This window comes from Ochotona princeps, chromosome 16 (assembly GCF_030435755.1).
Source record: "Ochotona princeps isolate mOchPri1 chromosome 16, mOchPri1.hap1, whole genome shotgun sequence".
NCBI lineage: Eukaryota > Metazoa > Chordata > Mammalia > Lagomorpha > Ochotonidae > Ochotona > Ochotona princeps.
Window position 1 is genome coordinate 8,562,072 of NC_080847.1, and position 26,639 is coordinate 8,588,710.

At 40.7% G+C, this 26,639-nt stretch overlaps 1 protein-coding gene across 1 annotated transcript in view; it reads right to left on the reverse strand.

Annotated features, from left to right (window-relative positions):
• The window catches only part of CNTNAP4 (contactin associated protein family member 4), a 557,001-nt gene that overhangs the window by 341,402 nt on the left and 188,960 nt on the right, over positions 1-26,639 (reverse strand). Inside the window, exon 3 of the mRNA XM_058674664.1 lies at positions 8,742-8,785. Within this exon, the coding sequence (XP_058530647.1) occupies positions 8,742-8,757 (16 nt within the window). The 5' untranslated portion in view covers positions 8,758-8,785. The remainder of the gene's footprint in view (positions 1-8,741; positions 8,786-26,639) is intronic.

Below are 26,639 nucleotides of genomic sequence, written 5' to 3' on the forward strand. Positions count from 1 at the left end.
GCTGGCATGTGGCACAGCAGATTAAGTCACCATATGCAACACTGGAATTCTGCATAAGCACTAGTTCTTGTCCTTCTTGGTCCACTTCTGATCTAGCTCCCAGCAAATGTGCTTGGAAGATCAGAAAGTTCCTGGTTTCCTTCCACTCGTGCGGGACACACAGTTGGAGCTCTGGGTGCCTGGCTTTGCCCAGGTCCATCCCAAGCCATTACAGTCATTTAGGGAGTGAACTAGCTGATGAAAGAGCTCACTCTCTCTCTCTCTTGATTTCTTCTTCTCCCTCCTCTCTCTTGCTCTTTTTCCTGTCACTTTTCAAATAAATATATAAATAGAATTTTTAAAATGTCTGACCAAAGTAATTTACATACTCAATGCAATCCCTATCAGAATCCCAACAGAAGTTTGCACAGAAATTCAGAGTAATTCCAAATCTCATATGGAACCACAGAAGATGCCAAGTAGCCAAAACAAATTTTAGAAAAGTGAATAAAGCTAGGGACATTGTGCATTCTTATTTTGAAACATATCACAAATATGCAATGATGAAAATAGTATGGTACTGGCGTAAGGACTAACATGCATGACAACACAGCAGATTAAAGAATTAACCCTGAAACTGTAAACTGACAGAAACAAACACAGGTAGAAGTTTCCTATAATATTGATCTTGGTAATCAGTTCTTGGCTACAGCACTAAAACCACAAGTAATAAACTAGCACTAAACAAGTGAGACTGTATCAACTAAAATCTCTCTGGTAACAAAGTGAAAAAGCAACTTGAAGAATGGGAGAAAATATTAGTAAACGCTATGTCTGGAAAGAGTTTATGTTCCAAAATACTTAAGAAACTCTCACAACTTTACAGCCATCTCTCTATCTACCCAGGTAACTAACTTTAAAATTGGCAGAAGATTTTACCAGACATTTATATAAAGGTGACAAACAAAAGACTGATAGGTTTATGAAAAGATGTTCAACATGACTAGCTATGAGGGAAATTCAAATAAAAGTACATGAAACCACTTCTCCCCTATTAGGATACCATTATCAAAGTAATAATAATAAAAACCCAGGAAGTAACAAATATTGGCAAGGATGTGAAAAATCTCTGGTTCACTATCTGCAGGAATGACAATAGGTATAACAGCTATAGAAAACAATACGGAGTTTCCTAAAAAAACTAGAAATAGGACGACTACATGATTTGTACATAAATCCCGTTTCTGAGTACATAGCCAAAAGGGTCAGAAGACATATTTTTTATTTATGCTCATTTCAGCATTACTTATAAGAACCAAGAGGTAGAAATGTCACAAACATACACATCAACAAATGGATTGTGGGGGGGCGGTGTTTAAGAAAGAAAACTGCCAACTTACAACATGGGTGCCTACAGAAGAGATCTTACTCAGTGAAATCAGTCAGTCACCGAAAGACAAACACTGCAGGATTCCTCTAATGTGAGGGGTGTAAGGAAGTCAACCATTTCGAAGTAGAGTACCAGGGTGTTTTCAGGGAAGAGTAAGAGGGAATGAGGAGTATTGCCATTTTAATGGGTTCAAGTTCAGCCAGGCGGCTGCGTTGGTGGTATAGTGGTGAGCATAGCTGCCTTCCAAGTTCAGCCAGGCAAGGTGGCAAGTGTGCAGCAAACAGCTGCATCGTACTGGGGATACAGTTAAAACTACCGTACTGAACAATTTTGAAATTTGGGAGTGTAGATCTTACAAACATTCGGTTTTTTTTTTTTAAAAAAAGATTTATTCATTTTATTACAGCCAGATATACACAGAGGAGGAGAGACAGAGAGGAAGATCTTCCATCCGATGATTCACTCCCCAAGTGAGCCGCAACAGGCCGATGCGCACTGATCCAATGCCGGGAACCTGGAACCTCTTCCGGGTCTCCCACGCAGGTGCAGGGTCCCAAAGCTTTGGGCTGTCCTCGACTGCTTTCCCAGGCCACAAGCAGGGAGCTGGATGGGAAGTGGAGCTGCCGGGATTAGAACCGGCGCCCATATGGGATCCCGGGGCTTTCAAGGCAAGGACTTTAGCCGCTAGGCCACGCCACTGGGCCCAAACATTCTTGCCACAATTAAAAAAAAACTATATAGAAAAATATTAGTACAAACACATGCTCTAACTGGCCCTCGTTCTCTACTCCTATAACTCTTCTTATTGGCTCATTTTATATTCTCTAGAGTACTCAAGAAACACTCTCAAATCATCTTTTTTATATGTTCGTCTGTAACCTGAAGTCCTCAAAAGGGCTACCTGCTTTTTTACTTTGAAAGACAGAGGCACACACTACACCTTACCTTCCTCTCCATCCACCTTGACCTTCTCAACAACCTTCTGCTCCTTCCTGTTCACATCATTGACCTAGGCCACATTCCACCACTCTGAGCAACGCCTCTGCAACAACTGCACCTTCTTCTACACGCACGGAGTCTCCCTGTTTGGCCCTCTCCTTCATCTTCATGGACACAGAGGACTTCCTTTCTTGAAAAGTCAGCAGATGTTCAGCCGCTAACTCTTCCCCATTGATTTTCCCATTTCTCACCTTAGATAGCTGTCAGTCTTTAAGAGAATATGGCCTTCATTTTTATTCTGACCCCTCCCCCCCATACAGTTCTTCCTAAATTCCCTGGAGATTGGCTTGCAATAATATATATATTAAGATAAATAAATAAAGTTATGTTCTTGATGGACACTAGTAACACCTTCTTTGAATGACCCTTTGCCATTGTCTTGCTTTTATTTCTTCAGTTAACCTATAATTGATCTTGGTGCGTAACTATCTGGGCCTAGGATTGCAAAGCAATGGTTTGTCTCTTTGGAAGGAATGAACAGTAATTTGGACATAATCCACAGCCAGTATCAAGAAATATTTCCAGAAATTCCCAGAGAGACTTAAAAGTAGAAGCAAATCACTGATGCGTGTAAATGGAAACTCATTTAATGAGCAGGCTAATAATATGAATGACAAATTTGGATAATTCAAGACAGAGAAACATGTTGCTGACACCTAAATTATGGCAATGAGTAAACACAGAAGACAAACATAAAAATCACCAGATGGATTTAAATACATCAGAGAATTGGGCTGCCCATTAACAGAGGAAATCTGACTTGGAAGACTATAAGCAAAATGCTTATAGTCTTTATATATTTCTAGCCTTTTTCTGGTGATAGAATCCCAGCAGGAGATCCACAGGAGGTAAAGCAAGCTGGAAGTAAATCAAGGACTATCAGTATCATCACTGTTATATGTCTTCCGGGGTCACACTGCATTCAAGTCTTTCACAATGAGCGAAAGGAAAAGAGAACAAGCCAGTGAATGAAGCTCCATGGTGGTCTACTTTTAAATATGAGATACGCAAAATAACTCACTCTTTGACAAAGCAACTGAGATTTTTTTTGAAAAATAATTTTACAAGTGAGAATAATACAAGAGAAGGAAGAAGAACTAGGTATAGCCTAACCCATTCCTACTTAATCAAATCTATTGTTGCAAGAACAACTAGTTTTTAGAAAATAATTAAAGCATTGATATTAAAGCGTTACTGGGAGAATAGCTGGTTCCTCATTCCCCATTAGTTTCAGTGTCAATCAATCAAAGAAAGCATAATGTCACAAAGATAAAATTGTATTGCTTTTCAGCATAGTAGGCAACTGCAGTTGATGCTTATTACATATTTTATTACAAACTAAAAGACAGGACTTCAAAGTTTTCTAACATAAGGCAATAACGAATGTTTAACGAGATGGAAACAACTAAACTAACTTGATATTACCATTCCATGCTGTATTCAGGTATTGAATTATCACATTGTACCATAAAAATTTGGGTAGTTATTGCAGTTTTGTTTCTAAAACAGAATAAAAAAGTGGAAAGCCACTGAACACAGTGGCCTGGAACATCTGTCTCCCACACAGAGTTCCAGTTTTGCTTCCCATTCTAGTTTCCTGCCACTGCATACCTTGGGAGGTAGCAGATGATGGTTCAAGTAGTTGGGTCCCTGCCATCCACACTACAGACCTGGCATGAGCTCCTGGCTTTCAGCTTTAGCTTGGCCAAGCCCCAGCTCTTGTTGGTATTTGGGGAATGAATCAGAAAACGGCAGATACCTTGGTATCTCTCTCCCACTTCCCCACTCTGCCCCCTGAAAAGCCATTTTACTGCTAAAGCAACATAATTTCTGAAAACGTTATCAAATGATCAATAATATGCTACAAAATCTCCAAGGCATTTTCTTGGATATGTTACAAAAGGCTAAACCTCACATCAACACTCTGTACAAGCATTGCTGTCCCATACTAATGAAAAGAACTGGACATGAAAATTCCTGCAAGAAATATCATCTTCAATCTTCTCATTCCATTTGAGTGACTCCTCCTGCTCCTCACATAAACTGTTCTTTTTGCCACTAATTCTTTGCAGCCCATCTGATGCCAGGTTCCACTTTGCCTAATGTTGACCCCATTTCCTGGAAGTCCTCTCACTCTACCTCTGGTTCATTCAAATTCTCCTCATTCCTCAACATTTCTATTAATTTCCTGTCTCTTATGAACCTTTTCCATTAGTCTGTGGAAAAGTATTCCAACAGTCTATCTTACTTTTTTAAAAACATAAAACTGTTTATTTCTTATTTTCTGTCCTAGTTATTGGATGTTGAATCAATACTTATATCCCTTCAGCATTCTTTAAAAGCAGGCATATGCCATGTATCCTGTTTTAATTCTCCTATGTCTCTAGTAAGTTATACAAGAAACATTCAATACTCATTGGAAAGCAAAAGTATTAACGTGTGAATGAGTAAAGATAAATTGAAGCTGATATGTTGATTTTTCTTGGGAGATGGCAAATTAATATTTACTTTTAGTTTTATTTGGTTACCCATGAAAAAAGAAGAATTACTGAAGAATGTCCAATAAGGCAATTCTAGCAGGAGAAGGAGAAGGAGAAGGAGAAGGAGAAGGAGAAGGAGAAGGAGAAGGAGAAGAAGAAGAAGAAGAAGAAGAAGAAGAAACATACACACAAGCCCCAGCATGAATTTTAGAAACTAATTACAAAGGAAAAGGTCATCTGAAGATCAGACAGAAAGCATTTAATGTATATAAATAAATTTAATGTATATAAATAAATAAATAGGGGTAAAAAAAACCCCACATATCCGTTTGGATGAGCCATGGCTGGGCTGAAACATCCAACAACAAGAACGTGAAAGCCAGCCAGGAAAAGCCACTGTTCCTGCTAGGACAGGAGGTGAACTGAGTAGGGTTGGCTCAAGGACCCCCTAGTATGCGCAAAATCTGGCATTGGGAGGGGTTCTGATGGAGGAGCCTGGGCAACTCCTCTGGCAGGACACAGTCCCTGCAGGTTAGCGCAAGAAGCATGATAGGAAACAGCCCAGAATAGGCCATGGAAAGTTTCCCACTGGCACACTTTTGGCATGGGTCAGGGGCAGACCAGGCTGAATCAGTTCATGTCATCCACTGGCAAATCTGAAAACCAGAACAGAGTGTGGGTTGAGCCGGGTTTGGTTGCGACATAACCAGTACACATTATGGAATGCCAGGGTGAGGTTGCCTGTACTGGATTTGACTGCAGCACCCAACCAGCACACGTGAGATCCAGGAAGGGAGGGACAGAGCTGGCAGGGGGATTAAGGGGCTGGTCCCCTCGCCAGACAGCTACTCCCACTGGAGAGCGTGGGCTGGGATGGGTACAGAACAGACTAAGCAAGGCTGCAACACCTGTGCACTGCATGTGGACTAGGTCAGGGAAAAGCCAGGCTGGGCTGATTATTCCTGTGGGTGCAAGCATAAATTAGAGCGGGTGAGGGATGTTTGGGCTTGGCCGCAGCATCAGCTGGCAGAAGCTGGCACTGGAGACTAATTCTGTCAAGTCAAATCACAGAACCACCTAAAGAGTGCATAAACCGGGACTGAGAGAGACCTGGGAGGGAAAAAGTGGGTTCCCCCTTCCTGGGTCACTAGTCCCGCAGGAGGGCATGAAAACTAGGAAGGGGGCTGAGGTGGCTAGACAGAGAGGCACTCAACAACATCCGTGAGGGCTGGATGGTTGAGTTGGTTAGATGGAACTAAGCTTTAATACCCATTGACAAGTACAAGAGCCAAATGGGATGGGGGACAGACTGGTCTACTGCTACACATACTGGCAAACCAGGGTAGGGGGTGGGCCTAATGGGGGTTATTGTGGGTCGTCCCGACTAGGCTGCAGCTCCCACTGGTTGAAGGGCCGAGTATGTGCTGGGCCGAACCAGACTGGACTGCAACACCCATTGGTTCCAGTGCAACTTGGGACTGAAAACAGAACCAACCCAGCAATTGCAACCACCAGCTGATCGTGGTGATGGACTGTGCCGGGCCCTGTGCTTGCTAGAACATACAAGAATCTGGTCTGGGAATACCTCAAAGTTTGTTTGGAGATCTTCCCAATCAAACTGCTGGACTCAGAACTGTAACCAAGAAAAGACAGAAGACAGAACAGGTCAATCATTCATCTCAGCTGTATGTTGTTGGCAGCGAAATATGGGGCAAAGGGAGACTTTATGATGGACCATATCAATCAGTGGACGACCTCATCGAGCGAAACTGGCAGCGATTCATAACTGGAGAACTATTAAAACCACTTGAGCAAATATCTCAGAGCATGCCCCACATCCGGGACTTGGGGTGGGCAGGAAACCGGGTGGGGCTTCTCCCTCAATATCCCCCTTTACCTCAGATACATGATGGAAACAATATGGACATAATAGTATTACCCACTTCCCTATAACCCCGAACCTTTTTTTTAACCGCAATTAACTATGTAAAGATTGTCAACAATACAATACAATAAAATAAAATAAAATAAAATAAAAAACCCACATATCCAATTACGAATATAAGTATCTCTTGCTTTCCTGTGATATAAAATGCAAGTGTTCTTTAAAATGCACATATTGCAACTTTTTTTTCATACAGTCAGGACAGCGTATTTAGTGCCACTGAACAGTAAGTGGTCAGTGCATAATTGCAAGTGCCACTCAACTTCAGAAGCTTCACAATTTCACTGCTGCCAGGGAATAAAACAAAAAGGACTCTTAGACCCCATTCAAAACACACCTGAATATTACCATTGATTTGAATATAATTAGAATTACAATTAAATGTTATACCATTTTTAAAAGAATTATTTCCCCATCAAGTTTTACAATGGCCTGTGGCATAGCACAGTGAAACTGGAACTTAAAATCTCAGTTAAATAAAAAGCTCATTAAGTGACAATTTTCATACGTTACAATTTCCCTATATATATTTCTCCAGTGACCTTTCTAATGACACAGCCTGAAATGATAGTCAATTAAATTTATATCCCAAGGCACACTATAAATTTGTCAGACCCAAAACAAATGCACTGTGAAGCTCATAAAATCAGGGAGTGGGTATCAGAGAGTGGATAAAGAAGACATGTTAGGTCAGTCCTCACTCCCTACATAGATACTTGCTAATCATGATGGTTGGATCTGCAGGAAGAGTTAGGACCCAGAAAGTCCTCCAGCTCCCTAAAAATACACACGTAATTATCCCAACTTATTCAGCCTGAGTGTCCACAAGCAGCATGTGGCTCCATGTCACCTCTTGAAATCACAAGCTCACATATGTGCATCCCTTCCCAATAAAACACAAGGAAAGGCACAGGAATTGATAAAATTGCTCACAACCCTTCTGACACAGTGACACAGGCAAATGTCAATGGGACAGAGGATCTCCATATCTTTTTTTTTTCTTGGACATTGCCTCCAAGTTTTGGTCAGTTTGAACTCAACTTTAAGGAGACTTTTGCTCTTCCCTCCGAATTAGTAAAATGATAAATACACAAAAAGTTCTCAGTTGATTTCTAACCTTGCTCCTTGAGTAATGTCCAAAGATGCCCTCTATGCTACAAGCCAGCTGGGAGCTGGACTCCCTCATCATATTACTGTTACAGAAGGAACATCGGATCATATTCTTCAAGGATAAATAGGTGATCAGTCTTTGGGGGACAAGTTTGATGTCATTAGAGTCCTTAGGTTTCTTTGTAACAAATTTAAAGGAACTCTCTAATGGATGTCCAGGTCTTCTGTGTTCACTGATACCCTATATCCAACATGTGAATTGTTGAGGAGGCAGATCAGCTACAGAGAACAACTGAAATCAGAAACTGTCTTCCCCGAGACCCGCATGTCTCCAAAGCAGGTGCTGACTCCAAGTCCCGCTCCCTGTGTTAAACACACAGTCCTCAGCAATTGTTTTCAAAGAGGCCTTAAAACAGATTCACAGATTGGAGGGAAACATCATGAGACTTAAAATACTTTAAGCTTATATTTCTCCTTTTCCTATTTTAAAAAAGATTTCCCCCACATTTATGTTCAAAATATGTGCCTGCTTTCCATTAACATTAAATATTTATCAAGATGTGAAAACATGATGGTGTATTAGAATATCTAAGTTCAACTTTAAAACCAGTATAAACAGCAAAAGTGTGTGGTTGTTCTTTTCATGTAATCAGAAATATAGGAAAGCTCTGTGAAAATTGCTAAACTGTTTCAAATGTAGCATTTTCAAATGCAGCAGTACAGAAAGAGTTTAGATTCAATGTGAGGCCATGTTTCAATTATATTCCCTGAATAAAATAATTGACACTTGTGTAAACTTTTCTTTTAATACTATCTTGGCCCATTTGCAGCAACTCACCTGCTAGCAGCAGCATGAAACTCTCAGCCAGTCTCCATCTCCATCTAGAAAAAAATATATGACAAACCAATCAGGATCATCAAGTATACATAAAAGATGATTTCTGGGATTCAATCTGAGGTGAATACAAAAATATTTATTCAGGTGGGAACTAATTTAAACCTGTCTCTTTGCTTTCCAGGAAGGTATTTATTCAACATCCCATTACCAAGCATTCACTAAGGGTTCACAAAGTACTACTAACAAAGCAGAGAGGACTCAGTTCCAGTCTGCTCTCTTCCTAGACATTCCCTCGGAGAGATGACGACTTGATACTCCACTGCAGTGTCAATCGTCAGAGTGTTATCACTTAGGCAGTAATTACGACAGAAATAAGGAAGAGAGGGATGCATACAAACAAGACTGGAACGGTTCATTCAGAAACAAGCGTTGTCATGGGAGCATTTAGTGCTGATGGACGGCCACAGAGAGACAGGCAGAAACAAGACATTTAAAGAGACTTAAAAGGCAGCCTTACCAATAATAATAATAATAATAATAATAATAATAATAATACGGCTAAATAAAGGGTAGGAGACATTGGCTCTCAGGGTGCATTAACCATTAAAGAGACATCATTGAATCTCTTTTGGAAATATAACCTTGGTAGCATCTTAGCGATGATCTCCAAAGCAAAATGGACACATTCTGGTCAAGGCTGCCAGAAGGCAAGTCAATCAGGTAGAGTCCACTTGTTTTCACTGGACATACGTAGCACCAATGTGTTGTTTTTATAAAGCACATACTATTTTCATGTACATGCAGGAAGCAAAGAAGGGAGGGGGAAAAAGCAAGAAACTGTTCTCCCAAACACCTCAAATGATACTAAAGAAAATATGAACACCAACAAGAGTAGCCATATTTTTGAATTGGTTAATATTGGAGATGACTGCTATACACGAAGTCTTAAAAAAGAACAGATGAGATCATGCTGAGTTAAAGAAATACCACTGTTTTTTTTTAAAGATTTATTCATTTTATTACAGCCAGATATACACAGAGGAGGAGAGACAGAGAGGAAGATCTTCCATCCGATGATTCACTCCCCAAGTGAGCCGCAACAGGCCGGTGCTGCGCTGATCTGTAGCCGGGAACCTGGAACCTCTTCTGGGTCTCCCACGCAAGTGCAGTGTCCCAATGCATTGGGCCGTCCTCAACTGCTTTCCCAGGCCACAAGCAGGGAGCTGGATGGGAAGTGGAGCTGCCGGGATTAGAACCGGCACCCAATTGGGATCCCGGTGTGTTCAAGGCGAGGACTTTAGCTGCTAGGCCACGCCGCCAGGCCCAGAAATACCACTGTTAATCTTAAGCTTTTATTACTTTGAAGTAGAAGTATAACATATAGTAAATAATTAAATCTCAAATAGGTAGAGACTTCGAGATGATTTTAAGTGTCAGACATGAGCCAAAAAAGTTGTTACATAAATCAATAAACAAAATGCAAAGTAAGAAGAAGATAAAGGGAACAAGTATAAATTACCAAGTTAAGCAACTAAAAATAAAAAATCCGCTTGCTCTCTTTAGTCTTTTCACGGCAGTGATGTGTAGGACAATGTATAATCAACTCTGGGAATGGTATTAGGTTCCTATCCATGATCCAAGGTGTTCTACTTAAGTAACATGGCTGGATGAAGACTGACAATGCTTAGGACTAGCTATGTTCCCAGGGTCTAACTCTTCCTACTACAGTTAATGTATCAAGCTGACAAGTAGCCATTTTCTATCAGCAATGAAGCTAGCACCAAAACCTACCTTAGTTTCTTGTGAGAAACAAATGATTTAACATTTCTACATTTAAGTGAACCGGTAAATTCACTGAGTGTAGATATGTGAGAATAAGTATAATTCAGAATTATCCATATCTATGCTCTCCCTCCGCCCCTCCTTACAGAGAGTTCTATCTGGTTAGGCTTAGGTTGTATTTTCTTTCTTGAGGCTCAATTTTCCTACTGCACAAAGCGTAGCATTAAAATTTGGAAGACAAGATGAGTTGGCATCATTTATTCTCATCTGGAAATACCATGTCTTCACAAAATATTGATGACTGAGCCTAAAGAGGATCATATACCTTTGTGTTACTTCATATTTGTTATTCAGATAAGTTCTACAGAGCTGCATGTCAACTTGCAGATTTTGTTAACTGGAGTTGCCATTCGTCTGTCCAGTAGATAAGACAGCCCCCAGAAACTAAGGTTTTGTCTCACTAATTTAGTGATGTTGTGACAACATTCTTATTTCTACATTTATACATACTTCATCCCTTCAATTCCTCTTAGCCATCTTGACTAAATAATTTTTTCCTTCACAAATAAACTAACTTCTTGGCATGTGTTCATTATACACTTTGTAAGGGAGTCATATTTAAACATTTTTCAAAACTATCTTAAAATAGCCCAAACTTATTGTGTAATAATTACATATGGTATATAATATTTTACTTAACGTATGCATGTATTTTAAGGTATAGAGACAGAGATCTTCCATCTTCAGGTTCATCCCAAAATGCCTTCAACAGTCAGGCACAGACCCAGACAAAGCCAGTGTCCAAGAATTCAATCCTGGTCTCCCACCTGGGTAGTAGGGCTCTAAGTCTCAGGGTTAAACCTGCCAGAAGGCCCTGAGGTCATGGAAGGTGAGGTGATGGTGTTCTTCGACCACAAGAACCACTGGAGACAGACTGGTGAGGAACGCCCGCTTTATTATACATAAGTTACCAGTTTTAAAGGTTAAGAAAGGGGAGGACAGGAGGGCATCATTCGGCAGTTTTCCCACCTCCCCACACCCAGCCCAATAATCACACTATAATTGGCTAAAGGGCACAGCTATTCCCCTTGACCTTCCAGTCATGTCAGAGGTCACGGTCTGCATGCAGGGAAGGGGTGGAAGCTCAGAGAATGATGCCCCAAATGTGTTTTCCTGTGCTTTTATTTGCTTTATCATGCAGAGCAATTTGCTCTCAAAAGGCTTTCCAAGCAGGCCCCAAATCCAATATTCTAAGCTTGTCTTGCTTTTCCTTATTGCTCAAAAGCAGGGAGAAACTTTCTATAACATTTCCTGTTGGGCCTGGAGAAACAGCAGACCCTTCTGCTCCCTGCCTGAAGTGTTTATTGTCTCCACTCACAGCACAGGAAGAGGGACTGGACTCTGTCCACAAACCTGGTCAGACCTCTCTGAGACACCGGCCTCTCTCTGCCTCAGTCTCACGGAGAACCATTTACCACCCCCTGTCTGTCCTGCAGGCCACGGATGCACCGTCCAGGCCACCACACATTCTGCAAGCCGAGGGCTCTATCAGCACTGTTAGGCCCTGGAGGGTTCCCGTTTTCCCCCACAGTCACAGAACAAAGGGGCTCCATGTTTCTGAACCGGGTCAGGCTAGGAGGTGAGCGCACTCCTGTGATTTCTCCACATGCTGTGATTTTTTCCCCTTTTGCACATTAGTTAATTTGTATGTCTTTTGTCCTGTTTAATCTGTCCATTGTCAGTTCATACCAGTGACTCTTCAGAGAAAAGAATGGAAATTTTCCTTCACTCCTCCTACACCTCAGAAACTCCCTGGTTAGCTGATTAAGGAGAATATATGACACATTTATTCTCTGAGATTCCTACTTAAGGATTCATTGTTTTCTCCCTTGATTTCTTCTTTATTCTGTAGTCTGTGGCTTCATTTAGATTTTACTGTCAGTCACTAAGGTCTAATAGTTTGCAGTTTTGTCTCAAGATCCACATTCCCTAGGCAGATAATCCCCAAAATTACATTCTGTTATTCATAGGCTTCTATGCTTTTACCTTGTGAGGCTGTTAAAGACATAAAATAGCATTTCTGACTCTGTCTCGTCTAAGTTTCTGACTCCCATTCATTTCTTCCCAATAAAAGACTATCCTGAACTGCCGCCTCCAACACTACTAGGTCAAACCTTGCTATTATTGCTGTTGGCATTTGTATGTTCAATATTATGTCACTCCTGTTTTTGCTACATGCAAATCTCTGTTCTTTATAGAATATCATTTTAAACTGAAATGAATGTGGAAAAAAATTCACAATTATCTTTCTTCAAGCCCAGGTGACTGACCGATGTTCCCGGGGTCCCAACAGGACATCGCTTTTGAATATATTACTCACACAGCAAAAGGGGCTTGCTACATGTGACCAAGGATCATAAAACAGGGAAATCACCCTGGATTGTCTTTGTGGGCTCGATGTAGCCATGGAGGCCACAGTTAGAGAACGAGACGTGAAGTCAGAGGTTAAACAGAAGGTATGCTGCTAACTTAGGAGAAGATAACAGGGCCACGAGCCGAGGAATACAGAAGCAAACAGAACTCTTCACTGGGACTTGAAGGACACAGTCTTGTGGAGTCATTTCATACTTTCACATCTAGAATTTCCTGATTGCTTTAAATAATCATCTTGTTTTAAGCCATTAAGGTTTTTAGGTGGATTTTATAGCATCATTAGGAAATGAATATATCTTTTTAAACTCTATTTATTTCACTTATTTAAAAGGCAATGAGAAGACAGAGACAAAGAGAGAGAGGGATCTTCTACCAGCTGATCCACTCTCTCCAAATGACTACAGCAACTGGGACTGGGCCATGCTGAAGCCAGGATCCCAGCACTCAGTCTTGGTGTCCCACACAGGAAGCAGAAGCTCGAGTACTTGAGCCATCACCAGTTGCCTTCCGGAGTGTATATTACCAGGAATCAGAGCACGAGCCAGGACTCAAACCCAGGCACTCCAAGACGGGATATGGGCAAACCAGCTAGCATCTTGACTACAAAAGTCTTTTAGCCACTCCTGTACACCTCTTATATTAATGTAACTGACACCTGCCCCTCTATAGACGTTCCAGGATGACAGGATAATGTTTTATCTCCTTTATTCTCCAGAGGCATCTTCAGAAAAACAATTAATATTTACAGGAGAATGGATGGCTCTGTTTGATAACAAATGAGAGTTTCATCAATCGCCACCTGAGTAAGATAGTAATTGTCAGTTCAGTTAGTCTAAAGACATAGTATGACTATACAAGTTAAAATAGTTTCCTACATTTTTGTGGGACGGAGATGATGATTGCCAAATTCATTTCTCTCTTAGGCAGTGTTAAGTTTATTTATGGGCCATGGCATTTAGATGTCAAATGGAAAAAGAAAAACTCCACATGCCTACTTATATTATTTTTTTCAGAAAATAAAATCAAGACATATGTCCATAGTAAATCAAAATGTCTTCTATATCACCAGGTTTTAAAAGGTTATGTACATTAGATATTACATCATTGTTTGAAGTACATTAGTGCTCTTGAAAACAGCTGCCTTCAATCTCTAGTCTCATAAAAAGAGCAACCACACAGTCTGTGCTTTTTCTAATGGCTTTAAAATGTATATTAACTTAGACATTCAGATCCACACTAATGTTTGTGTACCATAATAGAGAATATTAATGGAAGACATTAAAGAAGGGAAAGTCTACTAAACGGGGCAGAAGAAACGTGGGTTTTTCAAAGTGTTTTTCGTCTCAAAATGCTTTCCCTTTGGCAACAGGTATATTTTATAAAAGCTTTAAGAGGTAAAATTATCAATAAATACATGTATTTAGCACCAGGTGAGAGTTGGAGAAGGTTACTGTTTTTAAGAAACTTTTCAGGATGAGAGAAGCTGAGGTCTTTGCTAGTAGGTACGGCTGATTGCCTCGATTTCACTCCCCAGAAAGATGCTTCTATGGGCGGGCAATCTGGCAGTGATGAAGTCACCACCAGGCTGTCCACATTCCACACAGGACAGCCAGGCTGGAGTCTTGGCTCCTTGGCTTTTTGATGAGGTACAAACTGGGAAACAGCAGGTGCTAGCTTAAATCCTTGGGTCTCTGCTACCCATGTGGGAGACCCAGACTGAGTTCTGGGATCCTGGCTTCAAGCCTATTCCAGCCCTTGCCTTTGCAGGCATTCAGAGAGTGAACCAGCAAAGGGAAACTCTTTCTCTCTCCCTCTTTCTTTCAAGCTCTCAAACAAAATGAAAACAGTTTTTAACAGGCAGTGTGGGTTAAATGTTGTCAAGTTATCTAAACACCATATAGAAGGACTCCCATGAACTCTAAACGCTTTTCCCTAGCAGAACATGATCTCCATCATTATGGTTCTAACCAGAAATCCTTGTCTGGTTTCAGACCGGGGAAAATGGGAAACCCATATTCACTGCCACTGCACCTAGGATCATCACACTTCCCTTCCTGACTCGGACAGCGCAGAAATGCGATGACTTCGTGCAAATACACAAGAGAACCTGGTCTTTCAGACAAAAGGACCGAGTGTCCAACAACAGCAGCAGGAATCTTCCAGAAAAAAGAAACTTATGTCACTAGATGTTGCTGCATTTGCCCACAATGAAGAATCAAGGACCATTCTTCACTGGCTTTGTGCACCTGGCCCGGATGACTGAGAATGGGGTGCAGTGCTGCACTTGACTTTCTCAAGACTGAAGAAAACTTGGATAATTGATCAAAGCAAAACATGGTGTTTGAGAAGCCTGAGGCTTTCTTGGCTAGTGGCAGAACTGAGTAACACAATCTCAGTGGTTGTGGGAACACCCACGCCCTCATTTAGCCACCTGCTCGTAATGCTGAGTAACACTGCGGGCATTTGTTTTGCATTTCATACATTCATTACTTACCTTAGCATGTAAACTGCAGCAGCAGCTTTTAGGGGGTTTGTACACAGAGAGGGCACCAAGGAAAAACACTAACCAGAAATTTTAACCCATGGAAATTGTTAGAATTTGTTACTAAAATTCTGGTGTAGAGCATAAAATATGACAGTTACATAGAGAGCAATGTCTTATATTTGGACACCAAGGAGGTAGGATTTTTACCTGTCAAAGTGATTTTCTTTCTTTTAATTGGTATTTCTTTGTTCAATGCTTCTGGCAATTCCCTTCACACCTGCCTCTTAAAACTTCCCCCAAATATCTCCAATATTGATCTCGCTCTCTCCTGCAATGCTCCCTTTACACCTCTCAGTCACCGCATCTGCGCTGATTGTCGGGCAATAATATACACAAATATTTAAAACATTTTGCTGCATTAGTGATTACCAACTGATACAAACAGTTCGATTTAATTACTGATTTTTATTTTTTATTTTTGAACAAAGGCCTTTTTAAAGAGAGTGCTTAATACAAGCCTTTAATACTCTGTAGAGATAAATTTGGACTAGGTCTAGGGATCAAGCTTGCTTTAGCCCTTGGCTACAGCAGTAAATGAACTTGCTGAAGTAAAATCATGAAGTTTTTTTTTTTTTTTAAGATTTATTTTTATTGGAAAGTCAGATATACAGAGAGGAGAATCGACAAAGAAGGAAGATCTTCCATCCACTGATTCACTCCCCAAGCGGCTGCTATGACTGGAGCTGAGCCAACCATAAGCCAGGAGCCTAGACCTTCTTCCAGGTCTCCCACGCAGGTGCAGGGTCCCAAGTCTTTGGGCCATCCTCAACTGTTTTCCCAGGCCACAAGAAGAGGGCTGGATGGGAAGCGGGGCCACTGGGATTAGAATCGGAGCCCATATGGGATCCCAGCACATGCGAAGCGAGGACTTTAGCTGCTAGGCTATCGCGCGGGGCCCTGTCAGGAAGTTTAAACACCATACAAAAGAGCGTCCAGCCTTAAGTCACTCATAATATGCAGAATGGTAAGGCAAGATTCCCGAAAACAGTTCCTACATGCAAATCAAAATGACTGATGCTCCTAAAAAGAAAGCCCCAGAGTGGTTAAAATGTCCTGTGTTCGGGCCCGGCGTGGTGGTCTAGCGGCTAAAGTCCTCGCCTTGAAAGCCCCGGGATCCCATATGGGCGCCGGTTCTAATCCCAGCAGTTCCACTTCCCATCCAGTTCCCCGCTTGTGGCCTGGGAGAGCAGTTGAGGACGGCCCAAAGCTTTGGGACCCTGCACCCGCGTGGGAGACCCAGAAGAGGTTCCTGGTTTCCAGCTTCGGATCAGCGCAGCACCGGCCGTTGCTCTCACCTGGGGAGTGATTCATTGGACGGAAGATATTCCTGTCTGTCTCTCCTCCTCTCTGTATATCCAGCTTTCCAATAATAATAAATAAATCTTTAAAAAAAAAAAAGTCCTATGTTCATGAGAACATTCTGGCTTATTACAATTGTACCACTTTAAATTTTATCAGACTAGTAGGTTTTGGGTTCCTCTGCCTGTGTGCTCCAAGTGGAAGTATCTCTTTGCTATGTGAGGATGACAGCAGCACCGCAGAAGGATGGGTGGGGCCCTTGGGAATAATCCTGAGCTGTGACACTGAAACCTCACAAGGCCTGGATGGGAGTCATCCTCCAGCACAGCCTGAAAGGTGTTCAATCTGTGACTTGGGATGTTTTAGTTCATATTTTTAGATGTTTGATTTTTAAACAATTCTTATTCTCTTGTGGCCAAAGCCCTACACTAGACATGGAGGATAAAACAGGACATGACCATGACCATGACCATGACCATGTTGAGAGCTACGGGCAAGAGAGATGCTCAGTGCATCAGCACACATGAGGACTGGGAATCACCCTGCATGTTCAGCTCCAGGGACATCAATCTCTGGTGGCTGACATGGGCAACAAGGAAATACCACGGAAGAAAATGATGACATTAGCAGGACCCACACCAGACAAGGAACAGTTCAGGCACAGGGAACAACTGTGATGGCCAAGGAACTAATAACTCCAGTGACTTTGTGAAAGGTCGTCTTACATAGAATGACAAAAATACAATAGAGCTCTGGTACGCCTTCTCCAATTTCAACTCTTTGGCCATTTACCTGGCTCACGATTTTAAGAAAATAATAGGATCAAAAACACAAATTTCCAGTGAGATTCTTATTGACTTTACTTCCTTACTGATGCTTAGTAATTAATAACAGAAAACATAAGGTCATACCCACACCAAACAGTTAATAGTGGCCTTGTATTTGTACCATAGGTAAACTTCTAAGTTTATCTCCTATAATTTCTGGCATCTTCACGAAATCTTCTTTCCTCAAAATTTTAATGAGAAAGAATGCTATTTTTCTGCAAATAGGGTTTGCTTTTCTATAGCTTATAACCATAATTTCAGCCTAACAGTTGTTTTGGGAATACAATTACAAAACTCATATATAAATACTATAGAAATTCTCAAAATACTTTTAAAAATCATTGCCAATCCCTCCCCACATGGAGCTATGCATGTGTGTGAGTGTTGGTCCTACCTCATTATTGGATCAAAGGGTACGTTCATGTTAGGCATTCGTTACAGAAGAGGCAGGGCCTCCTGCAATGGTCATCAGCATTAGCCAAGGGGTGCTCATTTCCATCTTTTCCAAAACACCCCTGAAATCACTAGATGGAAATCACATGAGGGCAAATTTTTAAAATTACTTTTTTTTAAATTGTGGTAGTTCTTTGAATACTGGTTTATTATTTTTTTTAAGGTTTGGTGGGCATTTTGTGCTATCTTTTGATCAAACATGTTTTACATATTTTTGTTAGTTATGTTGGAAATTTGTTTTGAAATTTTAATAATTTAAGTTTTTCAAGAAAAAACACTGACAATATTCATTAAAATGTACCTATATTGTTTTGCAAAGAATATCTTGAAAAACTAATAATATTCTTTATTTTTTATTATATCTCAAATTAAGATTCAGCTCTATATTATACAAGGGATTTTAACACCAAATTTTTAAATATTAAAGAGTAGTACTTAAATTTAATGTATCTTTATGAGATAACTTCGGAATTTTGTACCAAATTTAAAAACAGAAAGCTTTAGGACAATGAAAAGACTTTGTAAATGTTTATGCTCTGCAAATTAGGCTAAATTTCAGCTCCATGTTTAGGGCAGCACAAAGTATCCCATATTATTATTTTGTTTAATTGAATCGAGTAAATTAAATAATTTTAAAATTTCAAGCAATTTAAACACAGAGTACTACTATATGGATGTTGCAAATACAGTTTTAATCCAAATAGGACATTTTGAAATTGTACATAAACAAAAAGTCTATTATCATAAGAAGATGAAATGCCAGTGTTTACAAGTAATCAAAAATAATCACACACAATATTATAATTATTTATGTACTAGGTTTTATAAATTATTCACCATTGATTATATCACTTTTTTTTTGCAAAGTCTGTGAATGTGCTGACTTGATGAAAGAGGAAAACAACCTAATCTATTTCTAAATTGTATTCCATTTGCAAGCTCAATTTGAATTGAAGACTTGATCCCTCATGCCCACTAAATCCATAGGGTAGATCACTAGCAAAAATCCATTTCAGTCTTCAGGGCTTTAGCCAACTGACCCAACCCATCCAGCCTGGTTCTCTGTGAGATGAGAGCTCAGATTGCTCAGCCAGTAGATGCTTTGGCTGACCTGAGGTGCCTAAGACAGAGAGTCTCCAGGAGGCATGTCTTTGTCTTTTCTGGTACCAAAAACTAGTTTGGACCTAAAGGAACATGCAGCGATGTTTGAAACTAAAACAGGGGGGTGTGGAAAAAAATGCAATGCCTCTTAAGAGCAAAAGGGACCCAAACGGCACCTACCAGGATGGAATCTAACATTTGATATTCATGAAAAGCACTCAGCTTACATAACTCTTAATAAAGGTTCACATTAGCTAGGTATGATACACTCTCCCTTTGCTAAAGGAACTTTATGTCTATTACATTTCCAGGAGTAATGCTGACAGGCTTTTAAAGAGGTTTCTGAAACATGGTTTCCCACCATCAATCTCCATGATAGAAAGACATCAGAGAAAACCACATGGAAATATTTAGTGTGTCTTAATATTAGATACCCACTCAGTTTCACACACTGTGGAGGGGAAACAGGGTCATCAATATTTATACAAATGTGGAGAGTCATTTGCAGCGTTTCATTTCTCCTAATATCAATTGTGCCAAGTCCAGGGCTCAGCTGGCAACCCTTGACTTCTGGGTTTTCCTGGGGGCCTGGCAGCCAGCGACCTGCTCAGGAGAATGAGCTAATTGCTTACCACAATGCCACCCATCAAGACAGGAGGCCTGCTGGGCGGGCGGTTACTAGACATCAAGGCTACCTGGTGCTGTTCCAACACTACTGCAGTACCCCCGGCCTCCTCTGGAGAAGCTGTGCCATTCGCAAACCGGGGAACCTGCACAAGGGTCCACCAGGGAAAGGCCAAGAATGAACACAGAAGAAGCCTCACCAATCACCGAGAGGAAGGATTAATATTCATTCTTCTTAGGGAAACGGATTCTTGCTTTAAGACAGATGTGTACAGAGTGGATTTGGGCTCCAAAGTCCTATCAAGCAGGATGTACCTAATCACTGAAGGGGTTGCAGTGCTTCTCAGCAGTCCTGAATTGTCCTAAGCAGTTACAGTGCCATATGGAAAGGGTCTTTACAATCGACAAGTATGCATGCCACGCTAGAGACAAGGGAACAATTGAGCAACCTCTTTACATAATCCTAACACGGGGTCCCTGCCTGTGCCACAAGGAGCGTCGCTGGACAATGTCAAGGTAAAGAACAGTTATGAGACCAAGACTTGTTGGAACATGGCTGGGGAATAAAAGAAAAGAAGAGTTAACTCCTTGGTTGGTCTTTTTAAAAAAGAAAATTAGCCACTAAATAAGATTTGGCTTCATTTGATTAATGATTTATATTTACCCTAAAAATGATTGTAGTAGGAAAATGCGAAGAATTGATTTTAACAAACGGAAAGTGATACCTTTCAATTTCTTAACAAATTACTAGCTATCACTTGCAGAACAGGACCACCAGGCCATATAGATCAAATAGGTCACACATTCTCTAACTTGGGGAGAGTGGGGTAAGAAGACACACACAAAGCCCTACACTGACGATAGCCCCTGGAGCTCTGTGGCGCCCCCTGGAGCTCTGTGGCGCCCCCTGCAGGTGAACAGAGACAATGGCACTGCAATACCTTGGGGTGGCCACTGGGAACCAGAATCCAGAGGGCCAGCCATGCCCTAAAGGCAACAGCTTGCTGTGTGTTACTTTTTATTTGTCCCCCTGTGACACTGAAAAATCTCAACATGATTTTACTTTAAAATGTATATTCTTTCAGAAATTTAAAATGAATCAAGATTGAATTGCAACTGCAGGGAAGAAGAGAAGGGAATAAGAGAAACAGGCTCGAGCCCAGCTGGAACAATGGCAAGTGCCACAAACAGGACTTACTGCAGCAGAGGGGAGAGGGCGTCCTGGTGAACAATACACTCTTCCAAACTGCATTTTCATTGGTCTAGTTAAAGGATGTTACACAGCGGTTAAAAAGAAAACAGTATTCTAGTAGCCCAACTTCAGTGCTGAATACAAGCATGCTGCACATCAGACAAACCAGTACACAGAGATGTAATGTGTGCTTTTCCCTGAATGAACTGTGTGGTAGACACTGGCTTAAAGCCTGCATTCCTTATCAGATAGCCCGAGTCCCAAGCCTTGCCTCTATTGCTGAGTTCAGCTCCCTGGAATCCTGCTGAATTCTGTCATAACCGATGGCTCTGGCCTGTGGGCTCTACCGCCCAGATGGGAGACCTCCACCAAGAAGCAGCTCCACGGGGAACCAGGGTCGGGGTGCGCTCTGCCTCTTCCCAAGAAAATTAGTCACTCAGAAAGTAAATAATAAATCGATGAATTGGTGAACTTGCTATTTCTATGTCAGCTCTTGTGGATTACAGTACGCATAACCATTGTTTTCTAAGTTAATGGTTTCCAACATATTTGAATTTTAATAATACTTGATATTTTCTGTGACTGAGGGGATTTTGAGAAGTTCATAGAAAATGGATATAAAAGGATATTGATTTTAAGTACCAAAAAAGTTGAAAATCCATTTTTCCATGAATTATTTGTGGATGCTTCATATTTAGGAATGGTGTTATTTCATAACAGCCCACCATTTTACATGTGAACCCAGACAAAATTCTTATTTGCCAAAGGAAAATCTGAGATTGTTTTATGTAAGCTGTTCTTGAAGTCCCCTTTGAGAGTTTTCTGTAAACCTTGTCTTTCCCTTTGTAATCTTTTCAACACTAATTGAATTAGTTCCTTATTTCCTCTGGTATAAAAACAAGCTGAAAAAGTTTGAAAAGGAATAACATATTCCTGACGAGTTTTTCCATTTTTCCAATGGGGAAATTCTAAGATATAAGTATATCTTATCACCATAACCACTATAGTTTTAAACAACATCTGTCAGTTATCTACAGTTTGTGGACACTAACCCTCACTCATTTGAATTTTTTCTTCCCAAAACCATATAGAAACACTCTAAGTCTATGAAAATTAGTATTATTTTTGAAACTGTGGTTGCTGTGAACTTTCTTTTGGAATTGTTTTGGAATGTATTGTCACCTTCTAGTTTATGTTTGCCTAATTGTTTAGCAGAACATTAATTAGCAGAAATCTCTTTAATATTAATATCTTAAAATCCCAAGAAGCTTTCAGATTGATTGTTTGCAGATAAAACCTGCTCTATCTTCTTTTTAGCCATGCCACGTTTCTCTAGTTTCAAGATGTGTTAAGACAATATTATACAAAATGAAGGAAACCTATCTGAATTAGTTTTCTGTTGCTAGGTAGCAATGTAGCACAAATTCACAGCTCCACAAACACAAATGTATTATCTCATGTATTATCTCTCGGCTTATGAGTCTGTTCAGCTGGATACTCTGTCCCTTGGGATGTACAAGATAGGAATCCGGGACTGGCTAGGCTGCATCTCAGATGGAAGCTGGAATGGAAAAGGATCGACTTCATGGCTTCACTCAGATTGTAGCACAATTAATTTCCCTGAGTCACTGGAATGAAGCCTAGGGCTTCTTGCTGATTGTCAGCTGGACACGACCCTCATCTTGTAGACAAGCCACTCCCAATCCTAGGGCTGCCTCGAGTTTGTGGAAGCTGCCTACCAGTCTTGCCATGTGGACCTGGCCAACATGCTGGCTAACTCCACCAATCCAGCATGGAGAGCCCCCAGGGCAAGCTGGCCAGCGACTAATGCAACATAATGGCACTGCAAGAGTGGCACCCACATGCCATCACATCCCTTGTCTTTGCTGCCAGGAACAACTCACTGGCCCTACTCAACAGCAATGCTGGCCACACAGAAGCACGACGTTTGGAGCAAGCAGTTACGCGGAGTGACCTCAGAATGGTGTGTCACGGGCCTCCTTGTAAGCCAGTTGTGCCTGCTGGAGTTTGCTTTCACTCAGCTAAGAGTCAGTTGACTCTCAATGTTATTTTTTTAAAGATTTATTTATTTTTATTGCAAAGTCAGATACATATATATAGTGAGAGAGGAGAGTCAAGGAGGAAGATCTGTCCAATGATTCGCTCAAGTGACCACAACGGCTGGAGCTGAGCAGATCCAAAGCCAGGAGCCAGGAGCTCTTACAGGTCTCCCACATGGGTGCAGGGTCCAAAGGCTATGGGCCATCCTTGACTGCCTTTCCAGGACACAAGCAGAGAGCTGGATGGGAAGTGGGGCTGCTGGGATTAGAACCAGTGCCCATGTGGGATCCCAGCGCATTCAAGGTTTGGACTTCAGCCACTACGCCACAATGCTGGGCCTGGCTCTCAATTTTAAACCTGAAGCATAATTGTGTTTTTAACAGGTAACTTAAATAAAGGCTTTGGAACTATTTTGAATGGAAGTTAATGCATTACCTTATGGAGAAAGAATATGTTTGTGAAATGATGTGCGAGGCGGGTGTTTGGCACAGAGGTTAAGTTGTCTCCCATCCGGTCCTAAAGTGCACAGCTCTCTGCGTCTTTCCCAGCCTCCTTTGCTTGCACTCTGAGAGGCAGCAGATGACCGAAGTACCTGCAGCCCTCCACGCTTGTGGGAGGCCCATATGAGCTGGGGCTGCAGGTTTCATTACAGCTTGGCCCTGGCTATTGCAGGTATTTGGGGTATGAATCCAGCAGATGCAAAATTCGGCTTCTCTGTCTGTACCTCTCTTTCTCTCTCCCTCCCTCTCTCTCTGTCTTTCATATAAAAAAATGGAAAAAATAGACATTGAGAATATGCATTTACAAATTTGCATAGGGCATGGCATGATGGCTCAATGGCTAAACCATCACCTTGCAAGAGCCAGGATCCCATATGGGCACCAGTTCATGTCCCGGCTGCCCCACTTCCCTTCCAGCTCCCTGCTTATGGCCTGGGAAAGCAGTACAGGGCGGCTCAAAACCTTGGGACTATGTACTCACATGGGAGACCTGGAAGAGGCTCCTGGCTTCGGATTGGCTCAGCTCCAGCCATTGCAACCACTGGGGAGTGAACCAGCAGAGGGAAGATTTTGTTCTCAGTCTCTCCTCTCTGTAAATGTGATTTGCCTTTCCAATAAAAATATTTAAAAGAAAATAAATTTGCATAGATATTTTATATGTAGGCATACTTAAATATAAGTGGAAAAAGTATGTGTCATCATCTTTTGGATTTAAAATGCACTATTAATTACATCTGCTAATATTTCATGTTTACAAAGGCAAAGCCATCATCCAAATTAATGGTAGTAATTAGCAGATTGGGTTTCTCACCACAGGCAAATGTCTGTCTTTTAGAGTTATAAATGAGCATTTAAGGGTTGAAACAGCAGGTGGTGTATTCTCAGAGAACCAAATGATTATTTAAGATAATATTTTAAAGAACAAGATATCCGTATCCATTTCCACTTAGCTATAGATTATATAAATAAATTCTTACTATCCCATTTTACTAAAATTTCTTTAATATTAGTATAATGAGCCTGTGAAAGCACTTGTAAAAGTCCTTACTTGGTAATTCTGCTTGGTTCCTATTCTGTTGACAGAGAGTTTATAAATCTTACATTCCAATGAAGTTAGATGGAAGAGTCTGTTAATTATTAGAGTTACATATCCAGAGATTCATTTTGTTTAACTTGAAAGATAGCTCTTAAGGTTAATACTTAATTTGTTAATTGACACAAATAACAATATAGTGAGAGTTTAATAATTGTCTGTGGGCTACTACTTACCTAGGTGAAAGAGCAGGGAAAAATCCATAGCAACATCATTGATGTTTGATTTATTATATTGAGAAGATGACCTCTGATACTATACTGTGTGGATCTTGCTAAGCCACAATATCTTAGACAATTAATTAGCCTTACAGACCTTGACTATACTAGATATGGTAATTATTGCTAAAGCATTATACAAGCATAGCTTCTCCTTGGAAACGTAAAAAAAAAAAATCCTGTCTTCTTCCTTTCTGCCCCTCCCCCTTCCAAACACATGAACTCTTGGCATTTGAGGAGAGATCCCCACTCCCAGCTCGTCACACCACCCCTAAAGGAGTAGAACAGACAGATCATCCAAATGATGGTCATGATTCTAGTTCATCAACAAACATTCAGAAGAAACTACAATCGAAACTTCACTAAAAACCAGGGAAATAGAAACCAAAACCACAATGAGACATGACCTCACTCCAATTCATTTTCTTCTGTTTAAAGATGGTTCTCTCAAGGGGAATTTTCTTCAACTCATCTATGTTGACTTAGCCTTTTTATTGTTTGTCTTTTCTGTATTAAAGTAGTTTTACAAAATTCCTAGTAGGCCAGCTTTTCTTTATCTACCAGGAATGTGAAGCTCAGATGTTTAGTATCTTACTTGCATCTGTATGGCTGATGAAAACAGACAGCACAGGAACATTATGGAGTGCCCTCCCTTTTCTATGGGGCTGACTAACACGACTTTCACAGGACAATGTCAAGTTCCTGTTGTGACAGGAAAGAAATGATCACCTGCCCCTCTTCTGTCATGTGAACTCACAGCGTTTGACCCTTCACCCTTGTGCCTTCCCCCAGGTGGAGGGTACAGCAAGAAGGCTCCCAGCAGACAGCCTGGAATTACTCTCCATGTTAAAGGCAAGGAAGCAAACTTCTGTTCTCAAATGACACAATGGGACTTACTGTGATAACAGCACAATTGGGCTAAGATAATAAGCATTTACAAGAAATCACTCAAATTTCACTTTTGTTAACGAATCAAGCAAGGTTAAGGTCACCTCAGTGGACTGCCTGGCTTTCTTGGTCTGTTCAATAATGCTTCAGGCTTAGTCCACTGTAACTTACCTTAACATTTATATAGCCACTTAATCAAATAGGTTTTTGAAGAATCTATTCCTTTTTCAGTTTATTATATGCATCACATCAGAATCTCTTTAATGACTATGTAAATTACTTCCTTGATCTATTTATGCCAGAATCACATTATTTCAATTATCTGAGATTTAACATTTTTGCTTCTAATATGGCAAGCTACTCTGCTCAGGTTCCCAGTTTTTTTTAAACTAGATCCTTCATTTGATTCCTTCAATCACTTTCCAACTCATATGAAAGAAACCAAAACAGACACTGTATTGAGAGATCTGAGGTGTCGTACAGGAAAAAGAATAACAGTTGGCAAAACCCTTTAAGAACCCTGCAAAATTTACCTTCTATCGTGTGGCAGCAGGCATCCCATCTCCTACTACATGTAAGCAAATTTAGCTAAGGTGACCAAATCACCCATAAACCTCTTTGAATTTTCATGAAAGTAGAATATAAAATGGCTTTATCCTATTAGAAAATGTTTATGAATAAGTGGTATGATGCCTGTATGTTTCTAATCAATACAATACAGTAGTTAATTGGGAATTAAAGGTAACTCAAATCAGAAAGGAAAATTATTACCCAGCTTCAGCTCCAATTCGGGTTAGAATTGTTTCCATACTTTTGAAAATAAATGCCACCCGTGTCCAGAAGCCATGCCTGGCTCTGCTGACAACATGTCTTTGTGTTGCA